This window comes from Pleurodeles waltl, chromosome 1_1, assembly GCF_031143425.1.
Source record: "Pleurodeles waltl isolate 20211129_DDA chromosome 1_1, aPleWal1.hap1.20221129, whole genome shotgun sequence".
NCBI lineage: Eukaryota > Metazoa > Chordata > Amphibia > Caudata > Salamandridae > Pleurodeles > Pleurodeles waltl.
The window spans coordinates 548,701,498-548,728,694 of NC_090436.1; the positions used below are offsets into that span (position 1 = coordinate 548,701,498).

A 27,197-nucleotide genomic window follows, 5' to 3' on the forward strand; every position below is an offset into this window, starting at 1 on the left:
GGAGAAAAGGCCAAAAGGTCACCTACGTCCCAAGCACCTCATGTCTACAACCTGCCTTTTCGTTGTCCCTGACTAGCTTCTTAGCCAGAGCCTGCAGCCTGTTTGCACAAGGACCAATTCCTTGGACCAAACCCACTGGGCACCTGACGCTTTGCTGCACCCCTGCACCTGGCCACCCCAGTGCTGCCCGGAGAGACCTGCTGGTGAGGGTCTGATCAGTTCCAGGTACTTACCTTAACTGTCTGCGACTGGCCTCCTCGTAAGTCGTTGTTAACCCAGTGTTTGCTTAACATTGTTTTCCTCTGTAGGTTAACATTGAAGAATTATGAAATTGCACTGTTTATTTTTTAAACAAAGTATTCATGCTCAAAAATGTACTTATCTTATGACGAAGTTCTTGAGTTCTAAAGTGTATATAAACAAAAGTATTACTTTTCTAAATTGGTTTCAGATTTATTCATTGAGTGTGTCTCTTATTTATTGCATCTGTGAGTACAACAAATGCTTAGCACTACCCTTTGATAAGCCTAACTGCTCGCAAACACACCAACAAAATAGAGTATTAGTCCCATCTACCTTTGCCTTTGCAAACCAATTGGGGGATCCATTGGATTCTCTGCACGATGTACTGTACTTCTTTTTAGTGCGCCATATAGAAAGCCAGCTTCCTACATTTCTGGAACAGCGGTGGGGTCTGCGACTTTGCATTTGCTGATACCACTTGGTCAATAAGTGACTACACCAGTAAATCCAGAAATTGCCTTTAGTTAAATTGCATTTTTGAATTGAGTTTTTTCTAAATTCTTGAAAGTAAATGTTAGGGCCCTGGTTAGGTCCCTGTAGCTTACCAGTTTAAAAATCTTTAAAACGTACTTTAGTTAGGACTGTAAAAACTGTTAGGAGTTTTTCTCTCGCCCAAAAATGACCCTGCTTTGGAATACCCCAGAGTGTGTGGATAAGGAGCGCGACCTCACCCCTTACCTTCAGCTTTCCTAAAAACAGTTAAGAGCCCTCTGTAAAAGGTACAAAATAAAAACAGCCTCAAACCGTACTTCCCTAAAGCTCCAGGAGCTGTGGGCAGAGTATGAGCAGGAGCCACTGAACCTGTAGACAGCTCCAGTAAGAGGAGAATCAGGACCCTCTATCACTTGAAAGAGTGGAACCTGCACCCCACAAACAACCCAAGGTGCCTAGAGTACCCTCCTCTAGTGGGGTTGGCACAGGTTACTCAAGGTCCAGTGAAAAACTCTCTGAGGAAGAGATTCTTTTAGAAAGACTGGCTCAATAAATTGCCCTGGTGGACAGGATACTGGCCATAGAAAGGGAAAGAGCAGAAACTGTTTTAGCACCCATGAATGGTGGCAGCACTTTAATACATAGGGACAGAGTAGGTCACTGACTCTAAAATTCCCAAAGGGATTGTCCTCAAATAAGATGATGGTGATGATATCACCAGGTGGTTCACAGCTTTTGAGAGGGCCTGTGTCCAGAGAATTGGGGCTCTCTCTTTTGATAACTGTTCTTAGGAATGTGCAGGGATAGACTCCTGACACTGCATGAGGCAGATGCAAGGTCATATGACCTCATGAATGATACCCTGAATTGAGGGATCTGAGGTAATTCCTGAGGAGTACAGAATCAAATTCAGGGAGACTCAGTCCTGGGTGGATTTTGTGAACATCTTAATGAACACACTAGGTGGCCAGCTGAAAGGTAAAAGTGCTTTACAATGTATTGATGAAAGAGCAGCTGTTGAGTAATTATGTGCAGGAGAAGTTACATCTGTACCTGGGAGACCTAGGTCTACCAAGAATCGGGGAAGCAGGCAGACCACTGGATCAATACAAGGTTGACCAAAACTTCCACTGGTGGTGGGGACCAGAAGAAAGAGACCAAAAAGCACCCACAAAGGAAAGAGGGTAACCAGCACAAGGATAAAGGTAAAGACTATTCAAAAGGCCCCAAAAACCTCCACATGAGTGTAGGTCCCGAGACTCCTCACAGTCCAAGGGTGGGTGCAAAGGGAAAAACTGGGATCCTAAAAAGGCTTGGTGTCATGACTGCATGGCTCTCGGACACGAAACTGGGGAAACATACCTGTCTCCACAAAATAAATGCCTCTATTGCACCTGCAGTAAAAGCAGTGGTAAGTCTCCAGATGGGATTCCAGGTAGGCCCTGACCATGTCAGTGAGCCCACTGAGGCAACTCTAGTCTCAGAGGCTGGGGTAGATGTAGCTGCCCTGGCTGTCTGGCCCAGTAACCTGGAGAGATACAGACAATAGGCACATATTATTCGGATTAAGGTTGATCCACTGAGAGACACTCGCGCCAGTGTCACCATGGTGACTGAGAAACTGGTGGCCTCAGATCAATATTTGACTGGTGAGACATAAACAGTTCTTAATGCTAATAATCAGTCTAAGGTACATCCCATGGCAATGATATCCTTAGAATGGGAGGGGTTACTGACCAGAAGAATGTTGTGGTATCTCCTACAATACCTGTGCAATGTCTGCTAGGCAATGACTTGGAATCCTAAGCATGAGCCGAGGTCGAAAAAAAAAAAAACATGCAGCCATACCGGGTAACCCAGAATGGGTTTGTGTAAAAACAAGAGCAGAGAGCAAGGCCCAGGGTGAAAAAGATGAGTTGGAGTCAGGAATAATGGCCCAATGTACCAAGAGGAAAGGCAAAACATCTGGGAAAGCAGCTTCCAATCAGACAGCAGACCAGGTTCCCTCTCTTCAGGGAGAAAACCTGTCAGCCCAGAGGGAACTGAGCCTCAGGAGCTTGGGCCTTACACAGCAGGTCTTAAGACTTAGGCCCCCCCTTTACGAAGGATCTGTGCCAGGGACAGAGGACCTGTCCCTCTCTTGAAGGCCTGAGACAGCAAGCTACTGACCACAGAAAAAGGAGATATCAGTGGCTCCCAAAGTTCCTACAGGAGGAGGGACTCCTTTAAACTGAGGCCAGAGGCCCCAAACCTGGTGCTACTAGGGGAGTGGTAGTGCCTCAGCAGTTTAGAGAGGTTCTCCTCGCTTTGACCCATTATATCCTCCCCAGCTGGGTATCTTGGCCAGGCAAAAACAGAGTTGGTTGGTGAACCATTTGTACTGGCCAGGTATGTCCCAGAAGGTGAAGAAAATTTCTAACTCCTGTGCCACCTGCCAAGTCAGTGGCAAGACAGATGGACACACCCAAAGGCTCCCTTAATTCCACTTCCAGTGGTTGGGGTTCTCTCTGAAAGGGTAGGGATTGACACAATCGATCCCCTTGACCCTCCGACAGCATCAGGGAACAGATTCATACTGGGTGTAGTAGATCATGCAACCAGGTACACTGAAGCAATTACCCTGAGGACTAACTATTGCCCCTGAAGTAGCTAGGGCCCTCATTTGTATATTTACTGGAGTGGGCTTTCCAAAGGAGGTGGTGTCAGACAGACGTACAAACTTCATGTCTAGCTACCTGCAACACATGTGGGCTCAATGTGGTGTGACCTATAAATTCACTACTCCATACCACCCCCAAACCAATGAGCTTGTTGAGAGAATCAAGAAGACATTGAAAGGTATGATTTGAGGACTCCCTGAAAAACTCACCTGGAAATAGGATGTCTTACTTTCATGCCTTTTCTTTGGTTACAGGGAAGTGCCACAGGATAGAGTAAGGTTTCCCCCTTTGAACTTCTGTTTGGGCATCCTGTAAGGGGACTATTTTGTCTTGTGAAGGGGGGATGGGAGAGGCCTCTAGTGAAACCTAAGCATGATATTTTGCACTATGTGCTTGGTCTTTGTTCCAGGATGGCTGAATACAAGGAAATAGCTTCTAAAATCCTAGAGGCCAACCAAGTGCTCCAGAAGCTCTGGTATGACCAAAAGGCTGCACTGGTGGAGTTCCAACCAGGGCAGAAGGTAAGGGTTTTGGAGCCTGTAGCTCATAGGGCCCTCCAAGACAAGTGAAGTGGACACTATCCTATTCTAGAGAGAAAAGAGGAAGTCACCTACCTGGTGGACTTTGGCTCTTACAGGAACCCCAAAAGGGTTATCCATGTAAACCGCATTAAACCGTATCATGACTGAGCTGAGATGACCATGCTCATGGACACTGATGAGGGACAGGAAGCTGAGAGTGAACCTCTCCCTGACCATCTCTCCAGCAACCCAAATAGATGGCTCAGTTGAAGGAGTAGTCCGTTCAGATACCCTCACTGACCATCAGCAGACTGACTGCAAGCAAGTCTTGCATCATTATGCTGAGCTCTTCTCCTTGACCCCTGCTCAGACTACCAGGTGTACACATGATGTGGACACTGGGGATACCAGGCCTGTCAGGAACAAAATCTATATTCAGTCTGATCATGTCAAAGCTGAGGTAAAGAAGATGCTGGAATTAGGAGTCATTGAGAACTCTGAGAGCCCCTGGGCCAGCCAGTTGTTCTAGTCCCCAAGCCTCATTTGCAGGGGGGGAAGAAAGAAATGAGGTTTCATGTGGACTATAGGAGTCTCAATGCTATGACCAACACAGATGCCCACCCAATTCCTAGTGTTGATGAACAGATTGACAAGCTATGGGCAGCCAAGTATCCCAGTACTTTAGATATCACATCAGGGTACTGGCAGATAGGTCTGGCCCATGGACCAAAGGAACATTCAGCATTGTCCACTCCTTATGGACATTAACAGTTTACTGGTATGCCCTTTGGTTTGATTAATGTCCCTGCCACCTTCCAGAGGTTGGTGAACAAAGTGCTTGCTGGGTTAGAAGACTTTAGTGCAGCATACCTTGACGATATAGCTGTATTTAGCTCTACCTGGCAGCATCACCTGATGTACCTTGGGAAAGTCCTTGAGGCTCTCGTCGTGAAAATATCTAAGGTCCTATTTGGAGGCCAAACCATATACGAAAATGGTGGAATGCGAAGTGAGGTCCCCCACCCAAGGAAGTGCAATAGTTGGGAGGGAGCTTGGAGAACTTGGGACCCCAATGGGTGAGTACCTAGATGACCACCAGCAGAGCAAAGGTAGGTTACCTGGTCTTCCCATAGACTAACAAGGGGACTTGGAAAAGGAACTTTGCAAGAACAGGACCAGTCCAGTGGAACCCAACGGTGGATTCCAGAAGAAAGAAGGGGACAGAGTCCAGTCCATGCGGAAGTGTCCAGGTGGGGCAGGAATCACTACCCACCCTTCCGTGGAAGAAGATCACGGTCGACGATGGAAGATGACGGCCAGCTGTGGAGCCCAGGAGTTGTAGAGGAGTCCCTGAAGTCGTGCAGAAGCTGTCCCACGCCGGTTGCCAGGTCGCAGATGAAGGAGTAGTCAGGAGGACCACCAATAAGCCTTGGCAAGTGCAAATCTGGCCAGAAGAGGATTGGCAGAGCTGAAGAAAACCAGTAAGGTTCAAGGGATTCGACCCTTGGAGGGGAGTCAGGGCTGACCCTCAGCAGTCAGGAGAGCCAGCAGAAGAAGTCGTAACACCCCACAGGCACCTTACTGGCAGTAGGCACAGTAAGTTGCAGTGAGGCCCAGTCATCATAACTGGAGAGGAGTCCCACATCGCTGGAGCACCAGAGGAGAGACTGGCACTTTATCCTTGCAAGGACAGAGGCCGGGGCTACTTGGAGCCTGAAGATCCTTCAGGGCATGAGTCAATTAGCCTTGGTTGCTGCAAGAGTCGCATTGCAAAGGGATTCTGTCGTGAAAGGAGAGGCAAGGGCTCACCGTCTCCGAAGTTGTTAAGAAGGCAGAGAGGACCAAGAGGATCACTCAGAACTACCACCTGTGTTGGAGGATCCACCCAGTTCCTGTGGAGAGCAGATTCTAGCAGCCGAATGTCATTGCGTTAGGTACCTGCGGATGCAGGGGAGTGATTCCTTCTTGCTTCTTTGGTGCAGCTAAAGTCTTGCCGACCTCAGAGGATGCACAGCTGTGGAAATGTTGCAACTGCTGTAAGGAGCCAGAGAAACAATGTTGCAGGCGAGGTCGTCTCAGGAGTTGCAGGCTTGTTTTGTTCCTGTGAAATCCAGCAGCAGTTCCTGTGGCCAGGAGCAGAAGAGGTCAATGCAGAGGAGTCCTGGTGGAGTCTTGCACGCTGAATCTGGGGATTCACTGGCAGGGGAGTCCCTAAATAGCCCTAACAGGAGGCTTGGTCACTCAGCAGGCTGACCACTTATCAGAGGGGGTCAATGATGTCAGTCACTTGTCCTGACCAACCAGATGCTCCCAGGGGCCTCCGCACATCCTTTTTCCAAGATGGCAGAGTCAAGTGAGCACCTGGAGGAGTTCTGGGCACCTCCCTGGGATGGTGATGGATAGGGGAGTGGTCACTCCCCTTTACTTTGTGTGGTTTCGCGCCAGAGCAGGGGCCAGGGGGTCGCTGGACTGGTGCAAACTAGGTAATGTAAGGAGGGCACCAAATGTGCCCTTCAAAGCAAGCCGGTGGCATGGGGAGGCTACCCCTCCCCAGCCTTGTAACACCTATTTCCAAGGAAGAGGGGGTTGCATCCTGTCTCCCCAGGAAATCATTTGTTCTGCCTTCCCCTGCTTGTGCTGGGCAAGAAGCAGAAGGGCAGAAACCTGTCTGAGGTGCTGCAGCAGTGTGGGCTGCCCTCGAACCCTGGAAGACTGGTAGGAGCAATGCTGGGGAGTCCCCAAATGAGCCCCCAAAATGCATGGAATCATGACATCAATACTGGCATTAGTATCGGGGTATGATTCTGACATGTTCGATAACACACTGTGGTTTCACCTCTTCTGGACTCCACAACGACGCCTACACAGACCACAGGACCCCCCCAACTGTGAGTGCTCCAGGAAAAGGAAACCTGACTGTAGGAAGCTGGCTCTCTATATGGTGCCCTGAAAGGAAGTACACCATGCAGAGAGTCCAGTGGATCCCCAGTTGATTTGCAAAGTCAAAAGTATATGGGGCTAATGCTCTACTTTGTGGTAGTGTGGGCGAGCGGTTAGGCTTATCAGAGGGTTGTGCTAAGCATTTGTTGTACTCACAGAGGCAATAAATGAGACATAATAAAAGAATAAATCTGAGACCAATTTAGAAAAAAAATACTTTTGTTTATATGTACTTTAAACCCAAAACTTAGTTACAAGGTAAGTAAGTTTTCAGGCATAAAAAATGTTTAGTTAAAAAAAATATATATATATGACAGCGCAATTTCAGAGCTCTTCAGTGTTATCCTATGGAGGAAAACAATGTTCAGCGGAAACATTGTTAACAATGACTTACAAGGCTAGTCTCAGAGACATAAGGTAAGTACTGGGCACTGATCAGAACCACACCAGTAGGTCACTGCAGGCAGCACTGGGGTGGCCAGGTGCAGCAAGGCGTCGGGTGCCCAGTGGTTTTCAATGGGAATTGGTCCTTGTGAAAACAGGCTGCAGGCTCTTGCTGGGAAGCCAGTTGGAGACAATAAACAGGTAATAAATAGACGTGGGGTGCACCAGGGATGTAGGTGCACCTTTGGTCCTTTTCTGCGGGGGCCCAGGGATGACGGATGCAGGGGTGTCCTTAGGTGTTGGGTTTCTCCATCTGGGAGCACTCACAGTCAGGGGGTCCTGTGTGATGAAGCTGTAGGTGTTGTCGAGGAGTCCAGCAGGGGTGAAACCAAGGTGGACCCGAGCTCAAAGTTGCTGGGGGACATCGTTGGCACCGGTGAGCCACCTTAGATTGAATTGTAGGCGGCGGGTGCAGTGGTTGCTGGAGGAGTCCGGTTTTCTCTCATCACAAGGCCATGGGAAAGGGAGCATGCATGCAACACTGCTGGCAACTTGGGGGAGTCCAAGAGAGATGAAACCCAGTGGACTCGAACTTTGGACAGCTGGGGAATCTTGCGGTCACTGTTGGTTTTCTTCAACTCGGGCAGTGGATGCTGGGTACAGTGGTCCATTCAGGTGTCAGGTCTGTGCTGTTCCAGGGGATGCAGAGTCCTTTCTTGAGACACTGTTGCAGAGCATATCCCCTGCTCATGGGAATCTGAGTCTTTATGGAAGGCAGGCAGTCCACCTGGGTTTCTGGAGGTCCAGGTCCAGCGTCTTCAGGTCCAGAGTCCATTGAGGAGTACAGACAGGCCGGCAAGGTTGGTACCAGGTCAGCTGGTTCTTTTTCTCATCTTCTGCAGGTACGTCTCTTCTTTGTACTTTTCTTCTTAGGTCATCAGAATCTGAGTTCTGGGGCTCAGGGGTGCCACCTAAATACTCAAGTTAGGGGCATTACAGGGAGTGCCAGGTGGCAGCCAATGGGCGGCCCACCTTTAGGGTGACTACACCCGTTCTATGACCACTTCCGCTAGGAAGTCGGCATAACCCTAACCCTAGTGGTTTCATTCTTTCCATACAAAGGAGGAGGAATTTAAAAAGTGGTGTCAACGTCAGTTCGTCCAACTTGGGTGGGAATGACATGAAGTGGGCACATATCCTACTCTGCCTACTTTTCCCACCTGTTCTGCTGCCAAAAGTGGGGTCAGCGCAGGAGGGTTGGTCATCTCTGCCATCTGGAGAGACCGGGATCGCATTACAAAGGCAGCTAGGCCTTTAAAGCTTCCCGCCTTGGAATGTCCATCCTGCCTGGGTGAGGTGTTAATACCCCTGACTAGTAGAGACTTTTGTCTCTGGACCTCGAGAGCGCTGGCTCTTACCCTTGGGGGTCAGAAACATGGTTAGGGTGACTGAACTGATCCGGACCATTCAGTGACACCACAAATACTAGATGTTTGATATCAAACATCCCCATTTTTAGTGAAGCCATCATGTAGCTGGAGAGCTTGTATTCACCAGTGTCCAGCAGATGTATTTGAAATGGCTTTCCTGATCACTTACTATGTCTGGGAGTCAACAAAGACATAGCAGGGGCATAGCTACTCGTGCAGATATGCCCTCAAATGTAACATAATGCACCCTGCCTTAGGGCTGTAAGGCCTACTAGATGGGTGACTTGCATATATTGCATGCAGTGTTTAGGGGACATGGCACAAAGGCTGTGTGCCATGTCATTTCTTCACTTTTGTCCATACCAACACACGAAGCCTTAATGGCAGCCTGTCACGTGCTTGGTGAGGGGTCACCTAGGGTGGCACAATTTGTGCTGCAGCCCTGAGGGACCCTCTTTAGTACTCCAGACCCTAGGTACCGTGGTACCATTTACTAGGGACTTACAGTGGGAGCTAAAGGTTTTGCCAATTGGGACAAATGACTGCAGTTTTGGGGCTAAAGTTATCTGGCAATGGCGACCTGGTTGGCAGGAACGCAACTTCTTTCAGTCGACATTTACACCAGAAAACAGGCAAAATGTGTGAGGGGGTGACCATGTCAAACGAGCCACTTTCCTACAATCATTCCTTAAGTGGCCACTCTTATTGTGTAAAATTATGTTAAATATCACTATAGTTTAAATACCGATTCAAGGTGCATAGGAAATAAATCTAAATATGGAATCTGTGGAAAAAATAATTATTAAAGAGGCATGGTTTCAGAATAATTATTAATGTAGTTCAGCACAGAACCGCAGACAGATGTCAGACTGCTAAAATTAAAGGTGTGTGGGTCTATTATTTAAGCTAATTTACAAAACAGACAACAGTTTAAAACTGAAAATCAGGCTTGGGTGTTTCAGAAATAATTATACATAAAAATATGCTAAACAATTTACTACAGTACATACTAATACAAAAAGACCACAGTCAATAAAAATAAAATAAAAAAACATAATGAATCTAAAGTTCTACTTACAACACTGAACGTTTTCTGGTCAAGTTCTTCAGATTCTTCTGAGATAGGAATAGGATCGCTACTGGCTGTGATATGGACTGGTGTTTCAGCAAGGATGGTCCTTTTTGTTTTTTCTTTGTTTTCTTGTTTAGTCTCACTTAGCTATTGATAATGTGCATAGCAGCAGGGGGAAAACAGAAGAGAAAACAAACTTCAGCCAAAAATGAAAAATAATTCTAGTTTAAAAAATGTTTTACTCTTTAAAAAAAAAAGCTTTAACCGTTTTTTTTTTGTGCAATGAAATTGTGTCGTTCTTTAATATTTTATCTTAACTACTGCATTTCACATTTCACACTGAATGTTCTTAAATACCAATTTGGATTTTGTTGGCATTAAGTAAAGCTTCCTGAGTCTTTACATCATGGGGGCATCTGATAACAGAGAATATAAAAATGAAGGTACACAAGATAAACTGTTGTCATAGCTCTGATAATGAAGAAAAGTGCATTTCACACTTGTGAGGAAAAGGGGTGTATTATAATGTATGGTTGTGAGAACTCACTGCGTAATCAATCCCTTTAGGACTAGCAGGAAAAAGTTTGTGAACCCTCAGCTCAAACTTGGGGAGCTGTGGCTCTGAGCAGTCAGGCTTACACAAAAGAACAAGTCAAAGCATTTAAACGGTACCAAAAAACTTGCTGAAGAAAAACATGGGACTCTCAAGAACTCGGACACCAATTTATAAAAATAGACTATTTTTAGACTTTCAGACACCAAAACTAAAAAGATATGTAGGAAAGTATCCTCTTTTTGGTATGTTACCCCCCACTTTTTGCCTGCTGTCAGTGTGCTTTGACTGTGTTTACTGGGCTCTTGCTAACAAGGACCCCAGTAACTGTGCTCGCTCCCTCTAAATTTGGTTGCTTCGTAATTAGCACACCCCACAATTGGCATACTGGTGCCCCATTTAAGTCCCTAGTATATGGTACTTCGGTACCCAGGGCATTGGGACACCAGGGGTTCTCCATGGGCTGCAGCATGCATTGTGCCACCCATGGAACCCATGCAAAATGTGTCAGCAGGCCTGCCATTGCAGCCTACGTGAAAAGGTGAGCCCTTTCACTACAGGTCACTGTAAGTCATCCTTATGGCAGGTCCTCCTACCCCAGAGGGCAGTGTGCAGGTACCTGTGTGTGAGGGCACCCCTGCATGAGCAGAGGTACCCCTATGGACTCCAGCTCCATTTTCCTGGACTTCGTGAGTGCAGGGAAGCCATTTTACCCTTGTACAGGACACAGGTCCAGCTACATAATGGTAATGGTAACTCCAAACCTGGGCATGTTTTGTATCAAACATGTCGGAATCATACCCCAATACTGTTGGCAGTATTGGTTGTACGACTCCTTAGAGGACCCCTAGCATTGCTCCTACCAACCATCTGAGGTTTTCTGGGCAGCATGCATAGCTGCCACCCCTCAGACAGGTTTCTGTCCTCCTGCTGGTTGACAGCTCAATCAGGGGAAGGCAGAACAAAGCATTTCCTTTGGGAGAGGGAAGCAACACCCTCTCCCTTTGGAAATAGATGGTACATGGCTTAGGAGGGGTAGCCTCCCCAAGCCACTGGTATGCTTTGAAGGGCACATTTGGTGTCCGCCTTGCATAAACCAGTCTGCACCAGTCCAGGGACCTCTGGTCCCTGCTTTGGCGCGAAACTGGACAATGGAAAGGGGTGGTGCCCAGAGTTCCTCCAGGTGGCCACCTGATTCTGCCACCTTGAATCCAAGGTGGGCAGAGGCCCCTGGGAGCATCTGAGTGGCCAGGTCAGGGAGGTGACACCACAGCCCCCTCCTGAAAGGTGGTCACCCTGCTAGGTGACCAATCCACCTTCCTGGGCTATTTAGGGTCTTCCCTCCTGGGTGGGTCTTCAGATTCGACATGCAAGATTCCAGCAGGACTCCTCTGCATCGTTTACGTTATCTTCTGGCCACTGGAACTGCAACTGGACCCTCCAGGAACTGACAATGTGCAACTCCAACGACAATTCCGCTCTGCAAAATTGTTTCTCTGGATTCTTCCAGCAACTGCAACATTTCCCCGACTGTGCATCCTCTGAGGTGAGGAGTCTTCAGCCTGCACAAGAAGCAAGAAGAAATCTCCCTTGGAGTTAAGGAGTCACTCCCCTGCATGCGCAAGCACCAACTGCAACGATGACTGGCTGCATGGATCCTCTCCTCTGGAGCTGCGTGGATCCTCCATCACAGGTGGTGGTCTGGAGAGGTTCTCTTGGTCCTCGCTACCAGCTGTCAAACTTGGGAGATGGTAAGCGCTTGCCTCTCCTTGCAGGACAGTACCCCTGTGCACCGCAACTTTTGCAGCTACCAAGGCTTGTTTACTCCTACTCCAAGAGATCGTCAATCTCTGTGTAGCCCCAGCCTCCAGCACTCTTTCCTGCAGAGCACAGTCTTCAGCCTGCTGCTCCAGCGATGTGGGACTCCTCTTCAGGTGTGCTGAACGGGCCTCACGGCGACTCCTATTCCTGCTGCCTGTGGGTCACCTGTGGGGGCAGCCTCCTCTTCTTGTGGCTCTCCGAGCTGCTGAGGGTCACCTCGGACTTCCCTCCTTGGGTCGAGTCTCCTGGTCCTTGCTGGTCCTCTTCAGCCTTTCAAAACCTTCTTCACCGACTCTTGCATCTGCCAAGGCTTGTTGGCGGGTAGTGGCTCCTGCCACAGCTGGACCGTCCAACTCTAACTGGACTGGGTCCCCTTCTTTTGCAGGTCCTCGTAAGTCAGGATACACCTTTGGTTTCTTCCAGTCTTGTCTGTCTTTCACAGTCCTTTTCCAAAGATCTCCTGTGGGTTTGGGGAAAAACAGGTATTTACCTCTTCTCTCCTCGTCGCTGTGGGGCACCCTGGTACTTACCTTTTGGGGTTTCTAGTTCCTCCAGCTTCCCTCTACCCATTACACTTCCTTGGGTGAGGGACTGCCTTTCACATTCCACTTACTTAGTATATCGTTAGGTCTCCCCCTAGGGCCTTCACTATTTCCTATTGTTTTACTATTTGCTATTGCTTTTTTTGCTAATCACTGACTTCTAATGTGTACATAATAGTGTGTTTACTTACCCCCTATTGGAGTATTGCCTATAACAGTATTTTAGTATTTGTGTTACCATAATAAAGTACCTTTATTTTTGTAACACTGTGTGATTCTTTCATGTGTGTAAGTAATGTGTGGCTGTAGTGGTACTGCGTAAGCTTTGCATGTCTCCTAGATAAGTCTTGGCTGTTAATCCACAGCTTCCTCTAGAGAGCCCTGGCTTCCTAGACACTGTCTACACCTCACTAATAGGGGATACCTGGAGCTGGTATAAGGTGATAACACCATAGGTGCTCATCACACAGCGGGCAAGCTTCCTACAAGATACACCAGAGGGTTCTGGCGATACAGCAATTACAAATGCGGAAAAATGCAGTGGATGCGATGCAGTTGATGGGGATGTTCCCACATCCATTCCTCAGTCCATCGGCTTGGTGAGGCAGTCCTGGCTTCCAGTGACTCTACAGGGTTTAGCAGACTCAGGGGCAAACTTTGATCATCTGGTCCTGGTCCGTGGGGCTGCAAGGCAGCGAGGACTGGCAATGAGAAGATCTATGCTACCAAGTTGCCCCAGTAGGTTTCTTCAGCTGCTGTGAACCTGTGATGCATATAGGAGGTCAGCTGACCCTTGGAGTCTCTTGCTTCCGCTAAGCTCTGAAACGGGATCTCCACGTGCAGGACACAGCAGGCATAGTCCCTTCCCTTTTGATAGCAACCAGACTTAGCAGGTGCAGTCCACACCAGTGCAGCCTCTCCATGCAGGTCCTTGGTGTAGCAGGGCAGTCCTTCTGCAGGCCTCTTCTTCAGTCCATTGAGATTGGCTTATGGGTGCCAAGTGTGCTCTTTTTATGTCCACAAAATGAACTCAGGGTAGGATGCGGTCAGTATCCTATTGGCTACTAGGTTTCCCTCTCTCCTGATGACCACATCCTGATGTGTGGCATCTGGCTATCCCAGAATGCATTGTTCTGCCCACTCTCAAGATGGCAGAACTCTAGAGCTCAGTAGCCCACCCCTGGCATGTGGCTTCCTGTAGGCTACACGCTCACAGGAAAAACGGTTTGGCAACTGGCTTACTGTAGGAAAGCACAATTTTTGGCCTTGTCTGCCCCCTCTTTTTGCCTGGTATCTGAAGTGATTTCAACCGAATGTGCACTGGGTTTGCTGACCAGGTCTCCAGTGCCAGATTTTTCCCCCCAAAGTTGTACAGTTGTTTTCCCCAGATGGTAAAACCACTAACACCCTCTGTAAGTCCCTAGTAAATGGTACCCCTGGTACCTAGGGCCTGGGGTACTAAAAAAGGTGCCTAAGGGCTGCAACATGAATCGTGCCATCCTCAGGGACCCCTCACCAAACGCACACAGTGCTGCCATCAAAGGCTGAATGTCTTGGTGCAGACAAAAGTGAAAACACGACCTGTCACACATCCCAGTGTGCCAGGCCCCCTATTAGTACATATAATATTTGTAAGTCACCCCTACAGAGGGCCTTCAAGCCCTAAGACAGGGTGCATTATATCACATGTGAAGGTGTATCTGCATAAACACATATGCCCCTGCTCTCTTTGTCGATTCTTAGACATAGTAAGATAACAGGGAAGCCATTTTAGATGTATGTGGTGGACACTGGTCAATACAAGTTCCCCAGCTACACGAGGGCTTTACTGAAACTAGGGATGTTTGGTATCAAACATCTCGTATTAATAAACCCTCAATGATCCCAGTTATGGATTTATTAATACATGCACATCGAGGGCACCTTAGAGGCTCCCCCTGAAAACCTAACCAACTGCTAGAGTGTTGACTGACTGGGCTGAACCAGCACAGCCACCTTAGACAGATTCCCGTCCTCCTGAGCTGAGAACCAGCACTCTCAAAAGTCAGGAACAGAAGCCTGCTCTAGGAGGAGGTGCTAAGACCTCTTCCAGGTAGGCTGGACATTCCAGGGAAGGAAGCTTCAAAGAACCAGCCACCTCTGTTATGTGACCCAGGTCTCTCCAGATGGTGAAGACCACTGCCCTGTCCTGACCCATCTACTTGGCCACAAGACAGGGTGGAAAATTAGTATGATTAAGAGGTGTGCCCACATTATGACAGCCCCCCCCTAGGGTGGACCAGATCATGTGGATACCACTTTTCAAAATCCTCCATCTTGTTTTAGATGGAATTAGTATTCCAGGGTCAGGGTTATGCCCACTTCCCAGAGGAAGGGGTCATAGAGAGTGTGTAGTCACCCTAAAGGTAAGCTACCGATTAGCTGCTACCTGGCACCGGGTTTTTAAGGTCCTTCTAATGTCACCGCACCTGTCTTATGGTACTCTTAGTTTTTTCCATCCATGCTTTCTGGCTGAGTTCTATATGGGTGTGGTTCTTACACATTGCCTCTACTGGGGTACTATCTCGCCTGTCTGAGATTGTTCATATGGCCATTCTTTCAAGAGTTGGGGAAGAAGGCAGACCACTGGGCCAAGACAATGGGAACCAAAAATATCACTGGTGGTGAGACCACAAAATGGAGGGCAACCCACACACCCCAAGGGAAAGATGGTTACAAAAACAAAGACAAAAACAAACAGTCTTCTAAAGCCCCCCAAAAACCTGATCAGGAAGATGGCCCCCAAGACCCTCCCCAGTCCACGGCTGGGTACAAAGGAAAAAACTGGGATCCCAAAAAGGCTTTCTGCCATGACTGCAAAGCCCTTGGACACTGAACTGGAGATATTGGCTGTACCAATAAAAAATAACTTTAGTGCACCTGCAGTAAATGCAGTGGTAAGTCTCTAGATGGGATTCCAGGAGGGTCAGTTAACCCACTGAAGCAACTCTACTTTCAGAGGGTAGGGTATATGTAGCTGACCTGGCTGTCTGGCCCAGTAATCTGGACAAATACAGCCACATAACAATAAGGTTAAAGTTGAAGCACTGAGAGGCACTGGTGCCAGAGCAACTTGTGTCCTCTAATCAATATTTGTCAAACAACGGCTGTAAAGAAATGGCTCCCTGTTGCAGTTACCCCCCACTTTTTGCCTGATACTGATGCTGACTTGACTGAGAAGTGTGCTGGGACCCTGCTAACCAGGCCCCAGCACCAGTGTTCTTTCCCTAACCTATACTTTTGTTTTCACAATTGGCACACCCTGGCACCCAGGTAAGTCCCTTGTAACTGGTACCCCTGGTACCAAGGGCCCTGATGCCAGGGAAGGTCTCTTAGGGATGCAGCATGTCTTATGCCACCCTGGGGACCCCTCACTCAGCACAGATACACTGCTTGCCAGCTTGTGTGTGCTGGTGAGGACAAAATGAGTAAGTCAACATGGCACTCCCCTCAGGGTGCCATGCCAACCTCACACTGCCTATGCAGTATAGATAAGTCACCCCTCTAGCAGGCCTTACAGCCCTAAGGCAGGGTGCACGATACCATAGGTGAGGGCACCAGTGCATGAGCACTGTGCCCCTACAGTGTCTAAGCAAAACCTTAGACATTGTAAGTGCAGGGTAGCCATAAGAGTATATGGTCTGGGAGTCTGTCAAACACGAACTCCACAGCACCATAATGGCTACACTGAAAACTGGGAAGTTTGGTATAAAACTTCTCAGCACAATAAATGCACACTGATGCCAGTGTACATTTTATTGTAACATTCACCCCAGAGGGCACCTTAGAGGTGCCCCCTGAAACCTTAACCAACTACCAGTGTAGGCTGGTTTTAGCAGCCTGCCACACTCGAGACATGTTGCTGGCCACATGGGGAGAGTGCCTTTGTCACTCTGTGGCTAGTAACAAAGCCTGTACTGGGTGGAGGTGCTTCACACCTCCCCCTGCAGGAACTGTAACACCTGGCGGTGAGCCTCAAAGGCTCACCCCCTTTGTTACAGCACCACAGGGCACTCCAGCTAGTGGAGTTGCCCGCCCCCTCCGGCCACGGCCCCACTTTTGGCGGCAAGGCCGGAGGAGATAATGAGAATAACAAGGAGGAGTCACTGGCCAGTCAGGACAGCCCCTAAGGTGTCCTGAGCTGAGGTGACTGACTTTTAGAAAGCCTCCATCTTGCAGATGTAGGATTCCCCCAATAGGGATAGGAATGTGACCCCCTCCCCTTGGGAGGAGGCACAAAGAGGGTGTACCCACCCTCAGGGCTAGTAGCCATTGGCTACTAACCCCCCAGACCAAAACACGCCCTTAAATTTAGTATTTAAGGGCTCCCCAGAACCTAGGAACTCAGATTCCTGCAACCTAAGAAGAAGAGGACTGCCAAGCTGAAAAACCCTGCAGAGAAGACGGAGACACCAACTGCTTTGGCCCCAGCTCTACCGGCCTGTCTCTCCACTTCTAAAGACACTGCTCCAGCGACGCTTTCCCCAGGGACCAGCGACCTCTGAATCCTCAGAGGACTGCCCTGCTCTAGAAGGACCAAGAACTCCCGAGGACAGCAGCTCTGTTCACCCAAGACTGCAACTTTGTTTCCAAAGGAGCAACTTTAAACTAACTTGTGTTTCCCGCCGGAAGCGTGAGACTTGCTACTCTGCACCCAATGCCCCCGGCTCGACTCAAGGAGAACAATCACTTCAGGGAGGACTCCCCGGCGACTACGAGACCGTGAGTAGCCAGAGTTGCCCCCCCTGATCCCCCACAGCGACCCCTGCAGAGGGAATCCCGAGGCTCCCCCTGACCGCAACTGCCTGCTCCTCAGATCCCGACGCCTGGTAAAGACTCTGCACCCGCAGCCCCCAGGAGGCCCTCTCCCTTGCCCAGGTGGTGGCTAGCCCGAGGAGCCCCCCCCCCTTGCCTGCCTTCATCGCTGAAGAGACCCATTGGTCTCCCATTGAAACCTATTGAAAACCCGACGCATGTTTGCACACTGCACCCGGCCGCCCCGTGCTGCTGAGGGTGTACTTTCTGTGCTGACTTGTGTCCCCCCCGGTGCCCTACAAAACCCACCCTGGTCTGCCCTCCGAAGACACGGGTACTTACCTGCTGGCAGACTGGAACCGGGGCACCCCTTCTCCATTGAAGCCTATGCGTTTTGGGCACCACTTTGACCTCTGCACCTGACTGGCCCTGAGCTGCTGGTGTGGTAACTTTGGGGTTGCTCTGAACCCCCAACGGTGGGCTACCTTGGACCCAAACTTGAACCCCGTAGGTGGTTTACTTACCTGCAAAAACTAACAAACTCTTACTCCCCCAGGAACTGTTGAAAATTGCACTGTCTAGTTTTAAAATAGCTATATGTGATTTTTTTGAAAACTGTGTATGCTATTTTGATTATTCAAAGTTCCTAAAGTACCTAAAGTACCTACCTGCAATACCTTTCATTTGAAGTATTACATGTAAATCTTGAACCTGTGGTTCTTAAAATAAACTAAGAAATATATTTTTCTATACAAAAACCTATTGGCCTGGAATTGTCTCTGAGTGTGTGTTCCTCATTTATTGCTTGTGTGTGTACAACAAATGCTTAACACTACTCCTTTGATAAGCCTACTGCTCGACCACACTACCACAAAATAGAGCATTAGTATTATCTCTTTTTGCCACTATCTTACCTCTAAGGGGAACCCTTGGACTCTGTGCATACTATTCCTTACTCTGAAATAGTGCATACAGAGCCAACTTCCTACAACGGCCTTACGCAGCAGAGATTCTGGGCCCAGAGGGGCCCTCTAGGGAAGATCTGTGCTAGGGGCAGAGGATCTGTCCCACTCTTGAAAGCCTGAGACAGCAAGCTGCTTATCAGGAAAAGGGAGATGTCAGTGGCTCCCATAGGATCTATTGGGTGTAGGGATTCCTATACAATGGGGCAAAGACCTTAAACCTGGCGCCACTAGGAGAGTGGTAGTGCCTCAGTAGTGTAGGGAATTACTCCTCACTTTGGCTCATGAGATCCCCCTACCTAGGCATCTTGGCCGAGAAAAACTTGGGAGTACATTGGTGAACCACTTCTACTGGCCAGGTATGTCCCAGAAGATCGAGTTTTGTAACTCCTGTGGCACCTATCAATCCAGTGGCAAGACAGGTGGCCACACAAAGGCCCCCTAAATTCTACTACCTGTGGTCGGGGTTAACTTTGAAAGGGTAGGGATTTACATTGTTGGTCCCCTTGACCCTTCAACTGCATAAGGAAACTGATTTATTCTGGCTGTCGTGCATCATGCAACCAAGTATCCTGAAGCAATTCCCCTGAGGCCTACTACTGCCCCTGCAGTAGCTAGGGCACTAAGTGATATCTTTACCAGAGTTGGCTTTACAAAGGACATGGTGTCAGAAAGAGGTGCAAAATTCATGTCTGATTACCTGAAACACACATGGGCTGAATGTGGAGTGACCTATAAGTCACTACTCCTTATTACCCACAGTCCAATGGCCTTGTTTAAAGATTCAACGGGACACTGAAAGGTATGATTGATGGACTCAGTGAAAAACTCAGAAGGAGATGGGATGCCTTACTTCCATGCCTGCTTCTCGCTTACATGGAAGTGCCACAGAAGAGAGTAGGGTTTTTTCCCCCCTTTGAACTTCTGTTTGGGCATCCTGTGTGTAGGAAGTTGGCTCTGTACATACTATCTCAAAGTAAGAGATAGTGTGCACAGAATCCGAGGGTTCCCCTTAGAGGTTGATAGTGGCAAAATTAGAGAATACTAATGCTCTATTTTGTTGTAGTGTGGTCGAGCAGTAGGCTTATCAGAGGGTAGTGGTAAGCATTTGTTAAACACACACAGGCAATAAATTAGGAACACACAGTCAAAGCCTTAACTCCAGGCCAATAGGTTTTTATATAGAAAAATATATTTTCTTTATTTTAGAACCACAAGAGTCAAGATTTGAGGTAAGTACATAAAATGCAAGGCACTTTGCACATGTAAGTATAGAACTTTGATTTAAAACAGTAGTACACACAGTGCAAAAATCAACAGTTCCTGAGGAGGTACGTTTGTTTAGTTTTTGCAGATAAGTAAAGCACTTACACAGTCTCCTGAGCATAGGCAGGCCACTGGGGGGGTTCAAGGCAACCCCAAAGCCACAGCACCAGCAAAACATGGCCAGTCAGGTGCAGAGGTCAAAGGAGGGCCCAAAACACACAGGCATCTATGAAGAACAGGGGTGCTATGGTTCCAGTCTGCTAGCAGGTAAGTACCAGCGTCCTATGGGAGCAGACCAGGGGGGTTTTGTGGAGCACTGGGGGAGATACACAGAAGTCCACAAAACACACCCTCAACGGCACAGGGGTGGATGGGTGCAGTAGGCAAAGTAGGCGTCAGGTTTGCTATTGAAAGCAATGGAGGGACCGAGGGGTTACTTAGACGATGCAGGCAGGGCACAGGGGGGCTTCACAGGCCAGCCACCGACTGGGATGGGATGAGTGCCGCCTGCTGGTCACTCCGGCACTGGTAGGTGGTTCCTCTCGGTCCTGCGGGTGCACTGCTTGGTCCAGGCGTCGGTTCCTTTGTTACCAGGCAGTCGCGGTCGGGGGAGGAGGGCTGGCACCTGGATCCTCTCGGCATGCGCCACTGTGGGGGTGTAGGTAGTTCGACTCAGGGTGTCCAAGTCGTTGGAGTCACCTGGGAGTCCTCTCTGCGGTGTTGGTTCTCCTAAACTCGAACCAGGGGTGACGGGCACGGAGTGGGAAGTCTCACGCTTCCGGCAGGAAGTAAGAGTTCTTTAAAAGTTGCTTCTTTGTTGCAGGTTCTGATCAGTGCCGCTGTTCTCTGGAGTTTCTTGGTCCTTTAGGTGCAGGCCAGTCCTCTGAGTCCTCAGAGGACGCTGGTCCCCGTCGGATGCATCGCTGTGCAGGTTCTTTGAGTCTGGAGACAGGACGGTAGCGCTGGGGCCAAGTCAGTTGGTGTCTCCGTCGTCTCTGCGAGGTTTTCAGGTCAGCAGTCCTTCTTGTTGTAGGTTGCAGGAATCAGATTTCCTGGGTTCAGGGTCGCCCCTAAATACTAAATTTAGGGGGGTGTTTAGGTCTGGGGGGAAGTAGCCAATGGCTACTGTCCTTGAGGGTGGCTACACTCTCCTTATGCCTCCTCCCTGAGGAGGGGGCCACATCCCTATCCCTATTGGGGGAATCCTCGAAACTCAAGATGAGAATTTCTAAAGGCAGGGGTCACCTCAGCCCAGGGCACCTTAGGGGCTGTCCTGACTGGTAGGTGACTCCTCCTCCTTTTTCTCATTATCTCCTCCGGCCTTGCCGCCAAAAGTGGGGGCAGTGGCCGGAGGGGCGGGTATCTCCAATAGCTGGGATGCCCTGGGGTGCTCTAACAAAAGGCACGAGCCTTTCAGGCTCACCGCCAGGTGTTACAGTTCCTGCAGGGGGAGGTGAGAAGCACCTCCATCCAGTACAGGCTTTGTTCCTGGCCACGGAGTGACAAAGGCACTTACCCCATGTGGCCAGAAACTTGTCTGGTTGTGGCGGGCTGGCAGAAACTGGTCAGCCTAGCACTAGAAGTCAGACTGGTATTCAGGGGGGGATCTCTAAGATGCCCTCTGGGAGTATTTTACAATAAATCCCACACTGGCATCAGTGTGCATTTACTGTGCAGAGAAGTTTGGTATCAATTTGGTATCAGATTTCAGTGCAGCCATTATGGAACTGTGGAGTTCGTAATTGACAGACTCCCAGACAATATATTCTTTATGGCTACCCTGCACTTACAACGTCTAAGGTTTTGCTTAGACACTGTTGGGGCATAGTGCTCGTGCAACTATGCCCTCACCTGTGGTATAGTGCACCCTGCCTTAGGGCTATAAGGCCTGCTAGAGGCGGTGAGAGGTGGGCATGGCACCCTGAGGGGAGTGCCATGTCGACTTAAGTCATTTTCTCCCCACCAGCACACAAAGGCTGTGAGGTAGTGTGCATGTGCCGAGTGGGGGGGTCCCCAGGGTGGCATATTACATGCTGCAGCCCTTAGAGACCTTCCTGGCCACAAAACCCTTGGTACCAGGGGTACCATTTACAAGGGGCTTATCTATGTGCTAGGGGTGTGCCAATTGTGGGAACAAAGGTACAGTTTAGGGAAAGAACACTGGTGCTGGGGCCTGGTTAGCAGGGTCCCAGCACACTTTCAATCATAACTGGCATCAACAAAAGGCAAAAAGTCAGGGGGTAACCATGCCAAGGAAGGCATTTCCTTACACTGTGACAGGACTATTACGTACTGTGAAGGAAGGATGGGAGAAGCCTCCCAAATAAAATAAACAGGATACTGTGGACTATGTGCTTGGCCTTCACTCTCGAATGGCCGAGTACATGGAAAAAGCATACAAAATCTTGAGGCCAGCCAAGAGGTCCAGAAGCTCTGGTACGACCAAAAGGCTGCACTGTTGGAGTTCCTACCAGGGCTGCAGGTGTGAGTTTTGGACCATGTGGTCCTAGAACTCTCCAGGACCGATGGAGTGGGCCCTACCCTATCCTAGAATGAAAAGGGCTAGCCACCTACCTGATAGACTTTGGCTCTTATAGGAAACCCAAGAGGGTCATCCATGTCAATCGCCTTAAACCCTATCATGACCGAACAAAGATGACCATGCTCATTGTAGGAAGTTGGCTCTGTATGCACTATTTCAAAGTAAGGAATAGTATGCACAGAGTCCAAGGGTTCCCCTTAGAGGTAAGATAGTGGCAAAAAGAGATAATACTAATGCTCTATTTTGTGGTAGTGTGGTCGAGCAGTAGGCTTATCAAAGGAGTAGTGTTAAGCATTTGTTGTACATACACACAGGCAATAAATGAGGAACACACACTCAGAGACAAATCCATCCAATAGGTTTTGTTATAGAAAAATATATTTTCTTAGTTTATTTTAAGAACCACAGGTTCAAATTCTACATGTAATATCTCATTTGAAAGGTATTGCAGGTAAGTACTTTAGGAACTTTGAATCATTACATTAGCATGTATACTTTTCACATAAAACACAATAAGCTGTTTTAAAAGTGGACACAGTGCAATTTTCACAGTTCCTGGAGGAGGTAAGTTTTGTTAGTTTTGTCAGGTAAGTAAATCACTTACAAGTCTCAGGTTTGGGTCCAAGGTAGCCCACCGTTGGGGGTTCAGAGCAACCCCAAAGTTACCACACCAGCAGCTCAGGGCCGGTCAGGTGCAGAGGTCAAAAAGGTGCCCAAAACGCATAGGCTTCAATGGAGAGAAGGGGGTGCCCCGGTTCCGGTCTGCCAGCAGGTAAGTACCCGTGTCTTCGGAGGGCAGACCAGGGGGGTTTTGTAGGGCACCGGGGGGGACACAAGTCCACACAGAAAGTACACCCTCAGCAGTGCGGGGGCGGCCGGGTGCAGTGTGCAAACAAGCGTCGGGTTCTCTGTAGATTTCAATGAGAGATCAAGGGATCTCTTCAGCGGTGCAGGCAGGCAAGGGGGTTGCTCCTCGGGGTAGCCACCACCTGGGCAAGGGAGAGGGCTTCCTGGGGGTCACTCCTGCACAGGAGTTCCGTTCCTTTAGGTGCTGGGGGCTGCGGGTGCAGGGTCTTTTCCAGCCGTCGGGAAATGGAGTTCAGGCAGTCGCGGTCAGGGGGAGCCTCGGGATTCCCTCTGCAGGCGTCGCTGTGGGGGCTCAGGGGGGACAACTTTGGTTACTCACGGACTCGGAATCGCCGGAGGGTCCTCCCTGAGGTGTTGGTTCAACACCAGTCGAGTCGGGGTCGCCGGGTGCAGTGTTGCAAGTCTCACGCTTCTTGCGGGGAGTTGCAGGGGTCTTTAAATCTGCTCCTTGAAACAAAGTCGCAGTTCTTTTGGAGCAGTGCCGCTGTCCTCGGGAGTTTCTTGGTCTCTTGGAAGCAGGGCAGTCCTCTGAGGATTCAGAGGTCGCTGGTCCTGGAGAAAGCGTAGCTGGAGCAGGGTTCTTTAGAAGGCAGGAGACAGGCCGGTAGGACTGGGACCAAAGCAGTTGGTGTCTTCTTTCTTCTTCTGCAGGGGTTTTCAGCTCAGCAGTCTTCTTCTTCGGTAAGTTGCAGGAATCTAAATTCTTAGGTTCAGGGAAGCCCTTAAATACTAAATTTAAGGGCGTGTTTAGGTCTGGGGGGTTAGTAGCCAATGGCTACTAGCCCTGAGGGTGGGTACACCCTCTTTGTGCCTCCTCCCAAGGGGAGGGGGTCACATTCCTATCCCTATTGGGGGAATCCTCCTTCTACAAGATGGAGGATTTCTAAAAGTCAGAGTCACCTCCGCTCAGGACACCTCAGGGGCTGTCCTGACTGGCCAGTGACTCCTCCTTGTTATTCTCATTATTTCTCCTGGACTTGCCGCCAAAAGTGGGGGCTGTGTCCAGGGGGGGGGGGGCATCTCCACTAGCTGGAGTGCCCTGGGGCATTGTAACACGAAGCTTGAGCCTTTGAAGCTCACTGCTAGGTGTTACAGTTCCTGCAGGGGGAGGTGTGAAGCACCTCCACCCAGAGCAGGCTTTGTTTCTGTCCTCAGAGAGCACAAAGGCTCTCACCGCATGAGGTCAGACACTCGTGTCTCAGCAGCAGGCTGGCATAGACCAGTCAGTCCTGCACTGAACAATTGGGTAAAATACAGGGGGTATCTCTAAGATGCCCTCTGTGTGCATTTTTTAATAAATCCAACACTGGCATCAGTGTGGGTTTATTATTCTGAGAAGTTTGATACTAAACTTCCCAGTATTCAGTGTAGCCATTATGGAGTTGTGGAGTTCGTTTTTGACAGACTCCCAGCCCATATACTCTTATGGCTACCCTGCACTTACAATGTCTAAGGTTTTGCTTAGACACTGTAGGGGCATAGTGCTCATGCACATATGCCCTCACCTGTGGTATAGTGCACCCTGCCTTAGGGCTGTAAGGCCTACTAGAGGGGTGACTTACCTATGCCACAGGCAGTGGGAGGTTGGCATGGCACCCTGAGGGGAGTGCCATGTCGACTTAGTCATTTTCTCCCCATCAGCACACACAAGCTGGCAAGCAGTGTGTCTGTGCTGAGTGAGGGGTCCCTAGGGTGGCATAAGGGGTACCAGTTAAAAGGGACTTACCTAGGTGCCAGGGTTGTGCCAATTGTGGAAACAATGGTACATTTTAGGTGAAAGAACACTGGTGCTGGGGCCTGGTTAGCAGGGTCCCAGCACACTTCTCAGTCAAGTCAGCATCAGTATCAGGCAAAAAGTGGGGGGTAACTGCAACAGGGAGCCATTTCTTTACACTCATGGTCACTGATGGGGATCAGGAAGAGGACAGTGGACTTCTCCCTGACCTTCTCTCCAACAACCCTAAAGATGGCTCAGTAGAAGGAGTGGTCTTTTCAGACACCATCACTGACCAACAGCAGGCTGACTGCAGTCAAGTCCTCCTATAGTATGCAGAGCTCTTCTCTTTGACCCCTGGTCAGACCAACTGGTGTACACATGATGTGGACACTGGGGACAGCTTACCTGTCAAAAATAAAATCTGCAGGCAGTCTGGTCATGTCAAAGAGAGCATCGAAGCTGAAGTAAGCAAGATGCTGAAATTTGAAGTGATTGAACACTCTAAGAGCCCCAGGGCCAGCCCAGTTATCTTAGTCCCCAAACCTCCCAACCCAGGGGGAAAGAAAGAGATGAGGTTTTGCGTGGACTAAAGGGGCCTCAATGCTGTAACCAAAGCAGATGCACACCCAATTTGTAGGGCTCACAAACTCATTGACAGGTTAGGGGCAGCCACATATCTCATCAGTTTTGCTCTCACATCAGGGTACTGACAGATACCTCTGACCCCTAGAGCAAAAGAGTAATCTCGACCCCAGATTGGCAATATCATTTCACTGTTATGCCTTTTGGATTAAAGAATGCTGCTGCCACCGTCCAAAGGTTGGTGAATAAAGTCCTGGCTGAGTTGGAAGACTTTAGTGCAGCATGTGTTGATGATATTGCTCTCTTTAGCGCCACCTGGCCGGATCCCTTGATCCACCTTGGCAAGGTGCTTGAAGTTGTGAAGAGTGCAGGCCTTACTACCAAGGCAAGCAAGTCCCAGATAGAGCAGGCCAGGTTGTATAATTGGGCCATCTTGTAGGTGGAGGCCAAGTTCAACCACTAAAACCTAAGATCCTGATAAATCTGGACTAGGACGCTCCAACCACCCTGATCGAAATCAGGGCATTCCTTGGCTTGACTGGGTACTACAAGAGGTCTGTGAAGGGTTATGGCACTAATGTGACGCCCCTCACAGAACTCACCACCAAGAAGATGCCAAAGCAAGTTAGCTGTCAAAAGGCTTTTGACACTCTGAAGGAAGTAATGTGCTCAGCACCTGTTCTGAAAGCTCCAGATTGTACAAAGCAGTACATAGTGCAGAGAGATGCCTCTGAACATGGGATAGGAGTGGTCCTATCCCAAATCAGGGGTGATGACCATGACCAACCTGCTGCTTTCATTAGCAGGAGGCTGCTCCCCAGAGAGCAGCATTGGAGTGCCATCGAGAGGGAAGCCTTTGCTATGGTCTGCTCCCTGAAGAAGTTAAGGCCATACTTGTTTGGTTCTACTTTCCTTGTTCAAACCTACCACAGGCATCTCAGACGGCTGATTCAAATTAAAGGTGAAAACCTCAAATTGTTGAGGTGGTTAATCTCCCTACAGAGAATGGACATCACAGTGGAATACTGACCAGGGACAGACCATGCCAACGCAGATGGGCTTTCCAGGTTCTTCCACTTAGAAGATGAAGACTGTCCTGGGAAATGTTAGTTTCATCCGCTTTTGTTTGGTGGAGGAGTGGGGAGAACTGGGTGGGGGGGGGGCATGTAGGAAAGCACCCCTTTTGGCATGGTTAGCCCCCACTTTCTACCTGGTATCTGATGTGATGTTGACTGAAAGTGCGCTGGCTTCCTGCTAACCTGGTCCCCAGTGCTATAGCTCTTTCCCAAAATTGTACAGTTGTTTTCCCCAACTGACAAAACCTCTAGCACTCTCTGTCAGACCCTAGTAAATGGTAGTCCTATCACCTGGGGCACTTAAAGTCTCTTATGGCTGCAGCGCGAGTTGTGCCACCCTCACCAAACGCACGCAGTGCTGCCATTGCAGGCTACGTGTCTTGGTAGAGACTCTAGAAGAGAGCAAGCCTTCCCTTTCAGGTGATGTGGTTACAGATGTCAGTCTTCTAGACGGATGGATCAGCTCCATTACCTACGATATGGCACCTGAACTGCAACGGCTCTCGCACAGAGCTAAGCCCTCCTCTCCTTGTTATACAAACTCTCCTAACTCCACTCTGGAGGGAGTTCTTGGGCGATTGTTGAAGCCTGGATGTTCTCTGGGTTTCTTGAGGTCAGTCGACTGTTCAGCTTGTCTGCAGCGGCGATTGTCGGGTTTTGGGTGCAGCACGCAGGGTTTGGAGCCTTTTCTTGATGCAGCAGGTCCACAGCTCTCTGGCCTTGGATCTTCTTG

General features: G+C 49.2%; 1 protein-coding gene across 3 annotated transcripts in view; it reads right to left on the bottom strand.

Annotated features, from left to right (window-relative positions):
* CHD1 (chromodomain helicase DNA binding protein 1) overlaps nt 1-27,197 on the bottom strand; it is a 1,172,453-nt gene that overhangs the window by 256,188 nt on the left and 889,068 nt on the right. For all 3 annotated transcript variants that reach the window (XM_069225994.1, XM_069225985.1, XM_069225977.1), the window contains exon 32: nt 9,749-9,889. In XM_069225994.1, coding sequence (XP_069082095.1) covers nt 9,749-9,889 — 141 coding nt within the window. The remainder of the gene's footprint in view (nt 1-9,748; nt 9,890-27,197) is intronic.